Raw genomic sequence first — 15549 nt, forward strand, 5'->3', positions numbered from 1 at the left:
CCACCTTTTTTTTTAATATATATTCTACCTACACATATTATATACATCCTCCTCAATATTGTGGTCACCCCTTGGCGCCTTCTTCATCTCCTTTACCTCCTTTTTTCTTTCCACATTTATGGTATGCAGCAGTGATGTCCTGTATACTGTTGAGCCTAGTGATTGTCTACATGGCGACTTGGCATTAACAGGATATCACTACTGCAGCCAGGAAGTTAATATCAGAAACAGGCAGTACCAGAGCACATTGCGGTAGGTGGCAGGGGTAGAAAAGGGGTGGAAGGGTATTTCAGCACATGTAAAGGCGCTGCCTGAGTTTGTATTTAACCCAGACAAGCCCTTTAAGCAAGGTTAACATTTTTAAGATTTTTAATTTACAATGGATTAAGGAAAGGATTAATAAAAGAGTCAATGTATAAAAAAATGAAGCTAGATTTGTAAAAGTGCTGGGAGCTTTTGTAGTTTAGGTTATATTACAGTACACGTAGCAAATACGAGAACAGTATAGTTTACATAGCACTGCGCTTCTACAAAGGTGCCACTAAACAACAAGTAAATGCATTTAAGTAATCATGTGTCTACTTATCGCGAATATGTTGTTCTGGTCGCTCTTCACTGTTGCTAAGTCATTTCACCACAGGAATGCAGAAGCTTTCTGGCACTTTATAACACATTGTAAGTTGAATGTTTTTGCTCAGGAAACATTCAGGAAAGGTAATTGTAGGTTGGATATATTGTTACTTGAGACTATTATAACTTGAGACTGTTTTTCAATGTTTTTTTTTATTTTATTTTTTTGTAATCAATATATAAAAAATTCAAAGCAACTGTTTTTCAAGTTAAACTGCATTTAAAATCCATTTTTATTTTAACCTTTTAGGGTATATATAAGACATTTAAAAGGGTTGTTAACACAAAGATACCTCCTTCTCCATTTTCAACATTTTATGCATAAATAAATTGTACAGGGGGATATAAGTAACTTGCAATATATCTTTCTCTCTATCTGCCTCTTTCAATACTTATTAGGTTATGTTCACTTACTTTGAATTCTTTGCTAAATCAATCTTGGTCTACCAAGATGGACTGTCAACTCTCTGAGGGTTGCAGCCTATAGAAGTCTGTGAAGTAGGAGAGGAAAAGGAAAAAAAAGTTTACAAAGAGTAGGGAGGTGGGTGAAAAAAGAGTTGCTGAGTGAGAGAGATACACTCAATTTTTACAGTTTTCTATCTCATCCAAAAGCTTTATTTGTATCAATACTGTTCAGTAGAGATGTCACAAACATAACATTTTCCGTTCGCAAATGTTCGCGAACCGCAATAGACTTCAATAGGAAGGCGAATTTGAAAACCCACAGGATCTCTTTGTGGCCACAATAGTGATGGAAAAGTTTTTTCAAGGGGACTAACACCTGGACTGTGGCATGCCGGAGGGGGATCCATGGCAAAACTCCCATGGAAAATTACGTAGTTGACGCAGAGTGTGGTAAGTTGAAATCGCAATGCGATTTATAGAACTTGAATTAATCGCATTTCGATTTCAAAATTCTCAAATCTGACAGTACATTCTAGCATGGAGTCGTTCCCATTGCGATGGGGACGCTCCATGAGCACGAAAGTCGGCAGAAGTTCTAAGTTGAAATCGCAATGCCATTAATTCAAGTTTTACAAATCGCATTGCGATTTCAATTTAGAGCTTCTGACGACTTCCGTGCTCATAGAGCGTCCCCATCACCATGGGAACGGCTCCATGCTAGAATGTACTGTCGGATTTGAGAAAGTTGTAATCGCAATGCGATTAATGCAGGTTATATTAATCGCATTGCGAATTCAACTTAGAGCTGCTGGGTTCCTAATGGTTGTATTGCTAGAATATAAAGAAGATTGAGAATATAGTGCTATATTCGTTGTCAATTCTAGCAATACAACCATTAGGAACTCGGATCTAAGTTGTAATCGCAATGCGATTAATTCAGGTTACATTAATCGCATTGCGAATTCAACTTAGAGCTGCTGGGTTCCTAATGGTTGTATTACTAGTATATAACGAAGATTGAGAATATAGTGCTATATTCGTTATATTCATCAATTCTAGCAATACAACCATTAGGAACTTAGCTCTAAGTTGAATTTGCAATGCGATTAATATAACCTGCATTCTTCGCATTGTGTTTACAACTTAGATCTGAGTCCCTAATGGTTGTATTGCTAGAATTGACAATGAATATAGCACTATATTCTCAATCTTCGTTATATTCTATCAATATAACCGATTACAACTTTGTGACACTGTAGCTTCAGAATTCATCTAAGATGGATGCTGTCCTTGCTTTTTGATAGGCGGTGGGATGGTCTGGGAGGGAGGGTATGCTGATTGGCTGGAATGTGTCTGCTGACTGTGAGGTACATGGTCAAAGTTTGCTCAATGATGACGTATAGGAGGCGGACCGAACATCGCATATGTTCGCCCGCCCCGGCGAACGCGAACATGCGATATTCGCCGGGAACTGTTTGCCGGCGAATAGTTCGGGACTTCTCTACTGTTCAGTACTTCTATATAGTATAAAAATTTTGCTTTTGAGCAAATCTGAATGAGTGAGGGTTAGGAAACTATACATTTCAGTTGAAAAACAATATGCTCAATCCTCCTCTGATATGCCATCCAGGGGCCAGATAACTCCATAAAGGGGTGGATCTGCCATGGGGCAAAATGAGAATCTTAGGTCCCCAAGTAGATGAACTACAAGTTGTCAATTTGTCCAAACGTATACTTTCCACCACAGAGATGAGTCTTTTGAAGAAAGGACTCTCCTTTGTACCCCTACAGAAGTTTAACTTATTCAATTGGGTTAAAGATTTGCAGCTTTTTGCACGTAGACTAAAATGGAAAAAAATTTTTAAAATCCATAACAGGAGAAGATGTCATGAACTGGGTATTGAGGTCGAGGATTTGCAAGACGTTCTGTTATTGGCAGGTTTATCGGAAGAGGGCGACAGAATGATAGGGGACGGTCCATTTATGGATCTGAGGAACCCATCCAAAATATTTCCCCCGGTTAGTGACACCACCCCTATCGATACTTTTCTGTATGTAGTCACACAGGACCTCCAAAAACTAGAGGACATACCTCTGGGAAGGGATAACCTGACATCAGCTGAAAGACAGTCCTTGGAAGCACTGGAGATGGACACGTCTATTGTTATTAAGCCCTCCGACAAAGGAGGCAACATTGTCGTGATGGAGCAGGAGGACTATCGCTTAATGTGTCTCTGCCTGCTTGAGGATCCCAAAACGTACAGGCGTCTTTCAACTAACCCTACCTCCATATTCAGACATGAGCTGGCGAGTTTGCTAAACAGTGCTTTTGAAGATAAACTCATCAGCAAAAATGAATTGGACTATCTGCTCCCCAAATCCCCGGTTGTAGCAACATTCTACAGTCTGTCGAAACTGCACAAAGCAGGATCAGTACTGAAGGGCAGGCCTATTGTCTCGGGCATAGATGGCCTTACTGCCAATGTAAGCACGTATTTGGACACAATTTTGCGTCCATTCGTGATGTCATTGCCATCCTATGCCCGAGACACGATGGATGTGCTACAACGTTTGGATGGTATACAGTGTGAGGAAGGTGTCCTCCTCACTAGTTTGGATGTTGAGGCCTTGTACAGCTCTATACCCCATGATTTTGGGTGTAGGGCTGTCGAGGCCTTCATCCAACAGAGAGGCGAACAATGTCGCCGGCATAACATCTTCTTGCTACAGCTGCTGGATTTTGTCCTCACCCACAATGTTTTCATCTTCGACCAACGCTTTTACCACCAGCTCAGGGGGGTCGCGATGGGCAGTCCCTGTGCCCCGACGTTTGCCAACTTGTACCTGGGCTGGTGGGAGAAGGAAGTTGTGTTTGGTGATGAGATGGAGCAGCACACATCGAATGTGCAATTATGGATCAGGTACATCGATGATGTGCTGATATTGTGGAAGGGGACACAAGAACAATTTGCGACATTTGTGGCAGCACTAAATGTGAATCAGATGGGGTTATTTTTTACATCTGAGGTACAAGAGCAACAGATAGCATTCCTGGACTTGATGACATTGGTACTGACAGAAAGATAACCACAAATCTGTTTAGGAAAAAAACTTCGACTAACAATCTCCTACACTGGCAGAGTGGTCATCCCCTGGCCCTGAAAAGAGGTATCCCGAAGGGACAGTACCTCAGGGCCAGGAGGAACTGTTCAGGCCTAGGTGACTTTAGAGCTGCTGCATCTGACCTTAGAGGCCGATTTATTAATCGGGGATACCCACAATATGCTTTGAAACAAGCGTTCCATCACTCCATGAGTACAGATCGTACCCAACTGTTGGTTCCAAAACCAAGAAACACTGTGGACTCTACGCCCAGAATTGTCGCAACCTTTGACAAGGCTCACAATAATGTTCGCAACATTTTCCAAAATCATTGGTCTATTTTGCAATCTGACCCAGATATTGGGGAGCTTATTCCAGATTTTCCCTCAATCACATACCGACGTAGTTCTAATCTACGTGACCACTTGGTGAAGAGTTTATATACACAACATAAACCTGAGACCTGGTTAAAAAATACCCTCAAAGGTACCTTTCCCTGTGGCTCATGTATCATCTGCAGGAATATCCTGAGAGGAGAATTCTTTACCAGCCACACAACAGGTAAAGGGTACAAGATACGGTCGTTTATCAGGTGTACTTCTGTGGGTGTTGTATATTTAATCAGTTGCCAATGTGGGTCACAATACGTCGGTAAAACAAGACGTGAATTGAGACGCAGATTCGGTGAACATATGTCTGACATCCGCAATAAACGGGACACATCAGTGGCACGTCATGTATGTGAAATGCATGACGGTGACCCTGATGTGTTAAAAGTACAGGGGATTGAACTAGTGAAGATGTCAATCCGTGGAGGGGATATTGACATACCCCTATTACGAAAAGAAGTGATGTGGACATATAAGTTGCAGACAGTTCAACCACTGGGGCTTAATGAGTCTATATCTTTCGCCAGTTTCATATAATACAGTAGTCCCAATACACATGGGATGATATATGTTATCTATATTAGAGCTGTACGTCTGATATTGGAGTTGTATACATTTATATGCTGCCCTTTAAATATGATGTATTTGCATCTTGTGTTTCCATTTTGGTACATCAGGGGTTATATATTGATGTGCACCTATACATGCTGGATGTATAGTTTATATATCACACCTGAGCTGCGAGTATTAGTGATGCTTTTCTGAGTCTATCAGTGTATTAATTTACCCCTCCCCATTGCTGTCATATGACATGGGTGGGAGCGGTACCTGTCTTTTCGGTTTATGAATCCTGAGGGCACCCCTTTTTGCGGATTTGCTCTGGTTCTAATGACATTACATGGGCCGCGATTTTCATTCCCCCTGTTACTGCGAGAAACGCAACTTATGTCAGGAAGTGTAAGAATCATTTTCGGCATCGGCCGGTCAGAGGGCGGAGCCAGAGAGGTACACTCCTCCTGATGGGCGGGGCCTCGTCCATATGAACTCGGCGTTCTATCGGCCGCGCGCGGCCATTACAGCGCCAATAGCCATAGCACACCACAGTGCGGCTTACTGTCTTGACATTAGTAGCAAAAAATAAGCTCCTGAAGATGCGTGATAATTACAGGTCACGTGGAAACGCGTAGAGCTACTACATTGTATCAGGATACAGCTCTTTAGGCAGGACTGCACTAGATGCAATTAACCCTTTAGTCAGCCTTGGAGTATGCATGTGATGAATGGATGAGCCAAAACATACTGGCTTTGAGGTGTGTGAATGGAGCTAAATCAAATTGGCTCTGAGTGATCGTATATAGCCAATACTGGCTGCGGATATAGGGCTGTGACCTAGGTATATACCATCAGCCATACACATATAGATTGATCTGGAATCTGCACTACACCTAGTGGTTGTGAGTCCATTGAGACTTTTATTTGACAGAGGCAGTGCGATCAAGTTTATTGAGCATTTTAGGATACTTGTACCAGTTGGCACAACCTTATCCGTGTATATACATCCTACAGGATCACCGGCTATACACACACAGTGCATCCATTCACACTGACTTTAGTGTCCCTTTACCCCGGCCTGCATATGTATAGCAATTTCCAGCTAGCAAGTCGGGTCCTAGCCTAGTCTTTCTAATGTACAGAGGTATTTGTTCCCCTCTCTGTATACATTCCAAAGATTAGTTGCCTGATGGTCACAGATTGTGACATATGGGTTCCCCCACCCTCTTTTTAAACAGACTTTAAATAAAGTTTTGTTCTTTAATTTTAAACGTTCATCAGGCTGTGATTATCAAAATGAGAATCTTGCCATAAGCAGCGTCTCCTAGTGAGAAGAGAAGGGTGGTTATCACCCTGATATAATGTGTTAAAAATAGGAAGCACTCCCAGCAACAAGTACAGATAGGAGAGTATGCAGAGGTATAAGAGTAAAAACCATCCAGTGTTGTTCAGCTGCCTGCCCTTTAGCAGAAGGATGCTACCGACTCATGGGCTAAGAGGCTGAGAGGAGCACTACGTACAGCCCAGGTTGCACTGTATACAGAGATATCACCTACTGATGAGAAAGGCAGCTGTAGCTCATCAGGAATGTAGAAGGGGTGAAGATCCGGCGATTATGTAACATAGTAACATAGTACATAAGGCCGAAAAAAGACATTTGTCCATCCAGTTCGGCCTGTCATCCTGCAAGTTGATCTAGAGGAAGGCAAAAAAACCCTGTGAGGTAGAAGCCAATTTTCCCCACTTTAGGGGAATAAGAATTCCTTCCCGACTCCAATCAGGCAATCAGAATAACTCCCTGGATCAACGACCCCTCTCTAGTAGCTATAGCCTGTAATATTATTACACTCCAGAAATACATCCAGGCCCCTCTTGAATTCCTTTATTGTACTCACCATCACCACCTCCTTAGGCAGAGAGTTCCATAGTCTCACTGCTCTTACCGTAAAGAATCCTCTTCTATGTTTGTGTACAAACCTTCTTTCCTCCAGAAGCAGAGGATGTCCCCTCGTCACAGTCACAGTCCTGGGGATAAATAGCTGATGGGATAGATCTCTGTACTGTCCCCTGATATATTTATACATATTAATTAGATCTCCTCTCAGTCGTCTTTTTTCTAAAGTGAATAACCCTAATTTTGATAATCTTTCAGGGTACTGTAGTTGCCCCATTCCAGTTATTACTTTAGTTGCCCTCCTCTGGACCCTCTCCAGCTCTGCTATGTCTGCCTTGTTCACAGGAGCCCAGAACTGTACACAGTACTCCATGTGTGGTCTGACTAATGATTTGTAAAGTGGTAGAACTATGTTCTCATCACAGGCATCTATGCCCCTTCTGATGCAACCCATTATCTTATTGGCCTTGGCAGCAGCTGCCTGACACTGGTTTTTGCAGCTTAGTTTGCTGTTTATTAAAATTCCTAGATCCTTTTCCATGTCAGTGTTACCGAGTGTTTTACCATTTAGTATGTATGGGTGACTTGCATTATTCCTTCCCATGTGCATAACTTTACATTTGTCAGTGTTAAACCTCATCTGCCACATATCTGCCCAAGCCTCCAATCTATCCAGATCCCTCTGTAGTAGTATACTGTCCTCTTCAGTGTTAATTACTTTACACAGTTTAGTGTCATCTGTGAAAATTGATATTTTACTATGCAAGCCTTCTACAAGATCATTAATAAATATATTGAAGAGAATAGGGCCCAATACTGACCCCTGAGGTACTCCACTAGTGACAGTGACCCAATCTGAGTATGTACCATTAATAACCACCCTCTGTTTTCTATCATTGAGCCAGTTACTTACCCACTTACAGACGTTTTCTCCCAGTCCGAGCATTCTCATTTTATATACTGACCTTTTATGTGGTACAATGTCAAATGCTTTAGAGAAGTCCAGATACACGACATCCATTGATTCGCCGCTGTCTAGAACTTACCTCCTCATAGAAACTGATTACATTTGTTTGACATGACCGATCCCTCACGAAGCCATGCTGATATGGCGTTATTTGCTTATTTCCGTTAAGATGCTCTAACATAGCATCTCTTAGAAAACCTTCAAACAGTTTACCCACAACAGATGTTAAACTTACCGGCCTATAGTTTCCAGGCTCAGTTTTTGGACCCTTTTTGAATATTGGCACCACATTTGCCATGCGCCAATCCTGTGGGACATTCCCTGTCAATATAGAATCTGCAAATATCAGAAATAAGGGTCTGGCTATGACATTACTTACCACAGTGGAGGGGGCGCCATAATGGTCTGGAGTTCTTTTTCCTTCAGTGGAACAATGGAGCTTCAGGAAGAGCAGGGGCATCAAACGGCCGCTGGCTATGTTCAGATGTTGCAGAGAGTATTCCTCATGACTGAGGGCCCTCGTCTATGTGGTAACGACTGTGTTTTTTAACAGGACAACGTTACAGTACACAATGCCCGCAGGACAAGGAACTTCTTCCAAGAGAATAACATCACTTTTTTGGCCCATCCTGCATGTTCCCCTGATCTAAATCCAATTGAGAACCTTTGGGGATGGATGGCAAGGGAAGTTTACAAAAATGGACAACAGTTCCAGACAGTAGATGGCCTTCGTGCGGCCGTCTTCACCACTTGGAGAAATGTTCCCACTCACCTCATGGAAACGCTTGCATCAAGCATGCCGAAACAAATTTTTGAAGTGATAAACAATAACGGCAGAGCTACTCATTACTGAGTTCATGTTTGGAAGTTGGATTTCTGTTTTGGGGGGGTTTATTTTAAATTTTTGGAGGTGTGGTCCTAAATGTTTTGTCTCACTCCCATTTCTTCTTGTTGCATGTTGAAGCTCTACTTGGAACCTTGTTAAGATCCAGCCATGCTAAATATGATTTTTTGTCATTTTTCAAGTGGTCTTAAACTTTTGATCAGGACTGTATATATATACATAGTATATACATATACATGTCTCACTCCTGTGTTTGGGAGGAAAACACCACACCGAGCATAGGAGCCAAGAGGATACCAGAATAAGGCCTGGAAACTAGGGAAGGAAGATGGACACCTCCTACAGAAAACCCTAACTCCAGTACTGACAGACTACCAGTATGAACAGGCTCCAAAGGTAGTCAAGTTCATACACTGGATACCTAGAATCCTATCTCACCCTATAGGACCCTGGAACCAATGTCAGGACTAAGTCTACCTGTTCCTCCAAAGGGAAAGACGAACAGGAGTCTCCCTCAGGCCTAATGGCAAACAGGTAAAGGCAACACACACATATAAATAAAAGGCAAAAGGGAACGGAAACACTTATCTTCAATGAAGCTTTAGTAGCACCAGGAACTCAGCCAAGAACCAAACACAAGCTAACCAGAAGTCCAACAGAAGCTATAAACCGCATGGCATAGTGGCAGAAACAACAATAAACAGAGAAGGTTAAATGACCACAATAGCCACACCTGGGGATATAAGGTGTGGCAAGCAGCAGAAACAACACAGACGTCATTTGATCCAAAAGGAAAACATGTCAGATTAAATCACGTGCTTCCAGTCTCACAGATCGCCTGCCACCTATCGTGGGAACGTCCGTGACAATATGTCTTTAAAAAAACAAACACTTTTTTCAATTCTGATACTTAAAGGCTATGAACACCTGGCAATTTTTTGGTCAAAAAATGTTTTATTTTTTTTTATTTTTTCATACAACACATGTATTTATCTAACGGAATGTGAACTCAGCCATACATGTGTCACACATACTGTACACAAACTGAAAGAAATATAGTGAACTGGCACTGCAAATTATCTATGTTACACATGTTATAATTTAAACTATGCCTCTCCATTATATGAGCACAGCATTAACTGACTATGTATTTCAGCGCAACTTTGAAAGCGGACAGTGAAGGAACGGGGGGTAGTAGGAAAAATGAGTAGTACTACTCATGTATTACTGTATATATTAGTCCGAGATCATGGTGACAGATTCAATTTAAAGGGGTTGTCCGGGCTTTTACTATTGATGACCTTTCCTTGGGATGAGTCATCAATATCAGATTGCTGGGGATCCAACACCCGGCACCCCCACCAATCAGCTGTATGAGGACACAGCACGCGCAGTGCGCACTTGCCATCTCCTTTCTCTCTCCCTGTTGCTCTGCTGCTATGTCTATGGCAAAAACCATAGAATGCAGCAGCGGACAGGAAGAGAGAAGGGAGATGGCAAGTGCGCACTGCGCATGCTGTCTCCTTATACAGCTGATTGGCGGGGGTGCCAGGTGTTGTATCCCCAGCAATCTGATATTGATGACCTATCCTGAGAATAAGTCATCAATAGTAAAAGCCCAGACAACCCCTTTAATGTCAGCATAAGGTCAACAGGTACAACGCTAACGTATCTATGAGCCCTTTACTTGGTGTGTTTAACATACTTATATAGTTTATTCTGCCAGACAGTGGAGCCTCATCCTGTATCTCTACAAGGGCTGAATTCTGTCGGACTAGAAATCTGTCTCTCACAGTACCACAGTCAGAGAACAGCACAGGCGCAGCTGGACCTCACTGATCTTCGGGCATGGACGAGCTTGTTATAAAGCTCCTCCGTGTCGTGTGCAGCCATGGATGAGAGCAGCTGGTCGGTGGAGTGACACATAGAGGGGTGGCCTCACATAATAATAAACCTGTCTGATCTGTTGAAGGACATATATTAGTAAGTTTAATATTTCCCTGCCTTACGTTAGTAACAAGTATACACAGAGTGGCCAACACCTTTGTGGAGGGACCTTAGGGCCCCCCTCAGGCAGAAAGTCCTAGGTGTGGCTGCTACCTCCCCATCTTGTATATCACTATGACCCTGTACACAAAACAAATGTCATTTTGCTTTTTTATTATAAATTAGTCACCCGTGCATATTCATAGAGGCATGAGCACATTTAAAAGAACTGTTTCAAGAAAAATTAGACAACTGCAACTTAGAACATCTGCTTTACCGCACATGAATTTAAATGAAGAAGTGGGTGGTTTGCACAAGTGAGTCTTAACAGTTCAATGAGACTGAGCTAACAGCTTCTTTTTAGCAAGGTCATCTGTTTGTTGAGAAGAGGCTTTAAAAAAATATCTAATTGGCATAAAAATAATAGCGGCAGACATATGTCTGTCCTTACAAGCCGGGGAAACTGACAAGGATCTCTATTTTTCTAGCTTTATGGCTTTTCGCAATGAAAAACATCAGTTAATTGCCTTGTTGCTTTGCCATTAACTCAAATGCGCTTACAATTTGTCAGGCATTAAGCTGTAAATAATTATTTCTGATGAATGGCAAAGCATTTAAAATGTTGTAAAAATGGGTGTTTGAGTCATTTGCAAACAAAAACACTAAAATACAGCTGTTTGCATGTGCAGTTTTCAAACCAAACTCAAGTCCTTAATTTAAACCTCCGACCTTTAGAAGCCAGTGCTTATTAAACCAGCGTTTTAGCTCCTCGTCATTCAGATCAAGCAGAACAAATGAGTAAGCAAATTATTCCTAAATAAAACAATGCCTCTATTTTGATGTTAGAACAACAACTACAACATTTATCTTTTTTTTTAATATACTGTAAATTCTCCTCAGTTGTCCTTGTAATTGTCGCACACGCTACTGAAGGGTATTTTAGTGAAATAAAGGGAACTAATGATATTTTGCAAAGCCCATGCTAATGCATGCAGCTAAAGTCTATTATACTGGATTTAACATTAAATGGGTTTTCTGAGACATTTATATTGATGACCTATCCTCTGAATAGGTCATCAGTATCTAATCAGTGGGGCTTGACACTCAGGACTAGTGATGGTCAGTTCGCAGTGTTCGCCAGCGAACACATGCGGGCTGCGATCTTTAGTAAGGTAGACTCACCAGTCTGGCGATGCACAGGTAAGCCCTTACCTATGCCTGTGCCGGAAGCAGGTCTGAAATCAAATGCACTCACCGGGAGCAGGCAGTTCCGAGAACAGCCGCCAGGGGTCTTTATCGGGCTGTTCTCCAAACTGCCTGCTCCCGGTGACTGCATTTTATTTCAGAACGGCTCCCGACACAGGTAAGGGCTTACCTTTGCATCACCGGATGGGTGAGTCTACCTTACTAAAGATGGCAGCCCGCATGTGTTCGCTGGCGAACACTGCAAACTGACCATCACTGCTCAGGACCCCACCGATCGGCTGTTTGAGAAGGCATGCCCTTCTTGCAGCTTAGCCTACACCATGTGATGTCACGTTCATCAGTCACATGACTTAGATGCAGCTTAGCCCCATTGAAGTGAATAGGGCTGATCTGCGATACCAAGAACAGCCGCTATACAATGTAAGGTGCTGTGCTTAGTAAGCTACGATGAGGCCACAGCACTTACAGGAGCTTCTCAAACAGCTGATCAGCATGGCTCCAGGGTGTCAGAGCCCCACCGATTAGATGCTGATGACCTATGATCAGAGGATAGGTCATCAGAATAACTTGTTTAGTTAAAGCAGATCCCTCAGCTTAATATACTGCCCTACTGTTGTACTAGGAGGCAAATGGCATAAAAAAATATAGTGCCAGTTGGATGCTTACAGTGGTGAAAAAATACACCGGACTCATAGTCCAGCTGTATTCATGATCAGAACACTCATCCCCTCTGCCCCTGATTGATGGGCTGCCATGCATGCATTATACACAGCAGCAGGTCAGCCACCAATGAGAGAAGCAGGGGAACTCACACTATAGGTTTTCATTCATGTCAAAGACAAGGTATCGTAGAAGTTTACAGGACAACATCAGATAAAAGTAATCATTTAGCGTTAATGCTATGCCAAAAATCATACCATTCCTGGAAGCTGAAATATGGGATACTTTCCAGTATGGTCCTATCACCAAAAAGTTGCAGGTTTTCTGGGATTTGCAAAGCTGATGTGGAGGGAATAAAAGGAGTCATCTTGGTTCGGCACTATGGTCTCCTCACATCACAATCAGGTATAGCTTTCCAGCGTGAGGATGTTTCAGAACAGCACCCCAGATCTCAGCTTCTAGTAACTTATAACGTTACTTTCACACTTGCGTTTTTCTTTTCCAGCATAGAGTTCCGTCCTAGGGGCTCAATACCGGAAAAGAACTGATCAGTTTTCTCCCCATGCATTCTGAATGGAGAGCAATCTGTTCAGTTTGCATCAGGATGTCTTCAGTTCAGTCGTTTTGACTGATCAGGCAAAAGAGAAACCGCAGCATGCTACGGTGCCACTAAGATCTAATTATCCAGGTTTGTTCTACATTGTCATGTTGTTTTTTTCTTTTTTTTTTATGTTCAAATTTCTGTACATTTCTTGATACATCTTTATAGTGGATAGCACACTGGGTTTCTGATAAAACTTTTAAGTCCTTTGCATATGCAGTACCCAGCATAAGGTACTTGCAAACTGTTCTTGTTGTGCAATGTTACTTAATATGTTGGGTTTTTTTGGTTTGTCAAATCTTTATTTTATTTTGACATTATTTTCAGCAATTGTCATGACATTTACAAGTGAAATGTTACTTAATATGTTAATGCCTTGTAATGTACCACCATATCAACGTATGGATTAGTCAGGGTTAATGATCCTGGCCATGCCCCTGTAGGAAGCTAGGAGAGGAACTTAGGTCTACCCCCTAGCCAACTTAGTTCTTCTAGCTGAGGAAGTTAGATGGAGCTATAAGTATACACTCCTCAGACAACTATGCCTGAACTCCAGAGAATGACTATCTATGAGAGATCCATAGAGAGAAAACCATCTCCTCTTCACAGTTCTAAGAAAAGAGAAAGAAACTAACTAAAAGGCCCTGAATTTGCATGGCATTGGAGTCAGTCAGTATTTGCTGATTAAGGCTGATGTAGACTTTACTGCAGTGAGAGGGAAATTGTTATACACCCTTCACACTTGGACATAGTCTGGACCACCATATCTTACCATTCTCTGTACTTCTAGGGCTTGTGGCATATATACATATATTCCCAGAAATCCATGTTAATTCATATTTAATCTTAAAATGAAGACACATACTATACATACTAAGACACTTACCACTGAACTAAATCTGAGAGCCAGTCCCTTCAGGAAATCACAAAATCATGTGCCAATACACAAGAATAGAGAGTAGGTTCAGAGAAACAGGAGTGAAGAGGGGAAAAGTGTCATAGGAATTGTAATCTATGAAGTGCAAAAACATTTAATTCATCATATCAGAGATCAGTATGTACTAATATAATTAACTTTTACATAGGAAGGGCAAGAGTATATATATATATTTTTTTTTTTTAATGCCACATCATAATCCCTTTAAACGATAATATGCTGGCAGCCTGTAACCACCAATATATGGAGCATGGGAGCCTACTATCTAACAATTTATCATTGAGTTTAATGTAAAACAGTTTGCAGTAAGCTCCTAAGATCCATCTAGTGGTGACTGCAGCCAAACAACATGCATGTATTTCACAGATATGTCTATGCAGAAGATTTGGAGTGCTTTATCAGAAAAAGCAGAGCTCCAATTACTAGAAAGATATAGTAAGTGGTTCCTTAATCTTTATAGACTAATTCTGATTCTGATTTCTGGTACAGGAGAAAAGATGATGGAATCTTGTCCTACAAAGATCACCTACCAGTCACTCAAGTTGTGGTTGGAGATACCTATCGGTCATCATCAGAAGCCAAGCTGACTGTTAATCCTCTGCGCTGTTATGGAGATAGTAAGTTTGTATGCATTGTAATAGTCAGCTATCTGACAATTATACCCTATAGAAAAAAATTTGTGATGCAGGGTCGGGCTGGCCCACCAGAGTTCCAGAGGATCCTCCAGTGGGTCCAGGCTCTAATCACCTGCCACTAGAGTATTTTTCTGTGATTCAAAACACATTGAACATCGATCATATAGGCATTGGGCCTTGAGAATAATTTCCTCTGGTGGGCCCCAGGAACCTGCCCGACACTGTAGGATGTGTATGTTAAATGTGTATTATGCAATGGGCCATTATCTACTAAAACCACCCTGTGGAAAATTAAATCTGAATAAGGCATCTTTGATGACTTAAAGGGGTCTCTGACCCCGGACATACCCTTATTTTCTCCCTGGCAGCATCCCTGAGGCTAGCATCGGAGCATCTCATGCTCCGATGCGCTCCCTTGCTCTGTGTTAGATCGCGCAGGGCAAGGGCTCTTTTGTTTATCATAACACACTGCTGGGCGGAAACTTCCGCCCGGCAATGTGTTCAGTGATGTCACCGGCTCTGATCGGCGGGCTTTAGTGCTGCCCTAGCCGTTTTACTGGCTAGGACAGTGCTAAAGCCCGCCCATCAGTGCCGGCTTCCTGGCAGCCCCATGGAGAGCCCTGGTACGTCACAGAAACTCCTAAAAATGCCTTTGCCTTGAGCGATTTAGCACAGGACAAAGGAGAGCATCGGAGCATGAACTGCTCTGAGGCTCAAGTCAGGGGGGCTCCCTGGCTGAAA

General features: G+C 42.1%; 1 protein-coding gene across 1 annotated transcript in view; it reads left to right on the forward strand.

Annotated features, from left to right (window-relative positions):
* Positions 1 to 15549, forward strand: part of CNTNAP2 (contactin associated protein 2) — a 2163381-nt gene that overhangs the window by 1910533 nt on the left and 237299 nt on the right. The window contains exon 16 of the mRNA XM_044295439.1: positions 14663 to 14790. Within this exon, the coding sequence (XP_044151374.1) occupies positions 14663 to 14790 (128 nt within the window). The remainder of the gene's footprint in view (positions 1 to 14662; positions 14791 to 15549) is intronic.

This window comes from Bufo gargarizans, chromosome 5 (genome assembly GCF_014858855.1).
Source record: "Bufo gargarizans isolate SCDJY-AF-19 chromosome 5, ASM1485885v1, whole genome shotgun sequence".
Classification (NCBI taxonomy): Eukaryota; Metazoa; Chordata; class Amphibia; order Anura; family Bufonidae; genus Bufo; species Bufo gargarizans.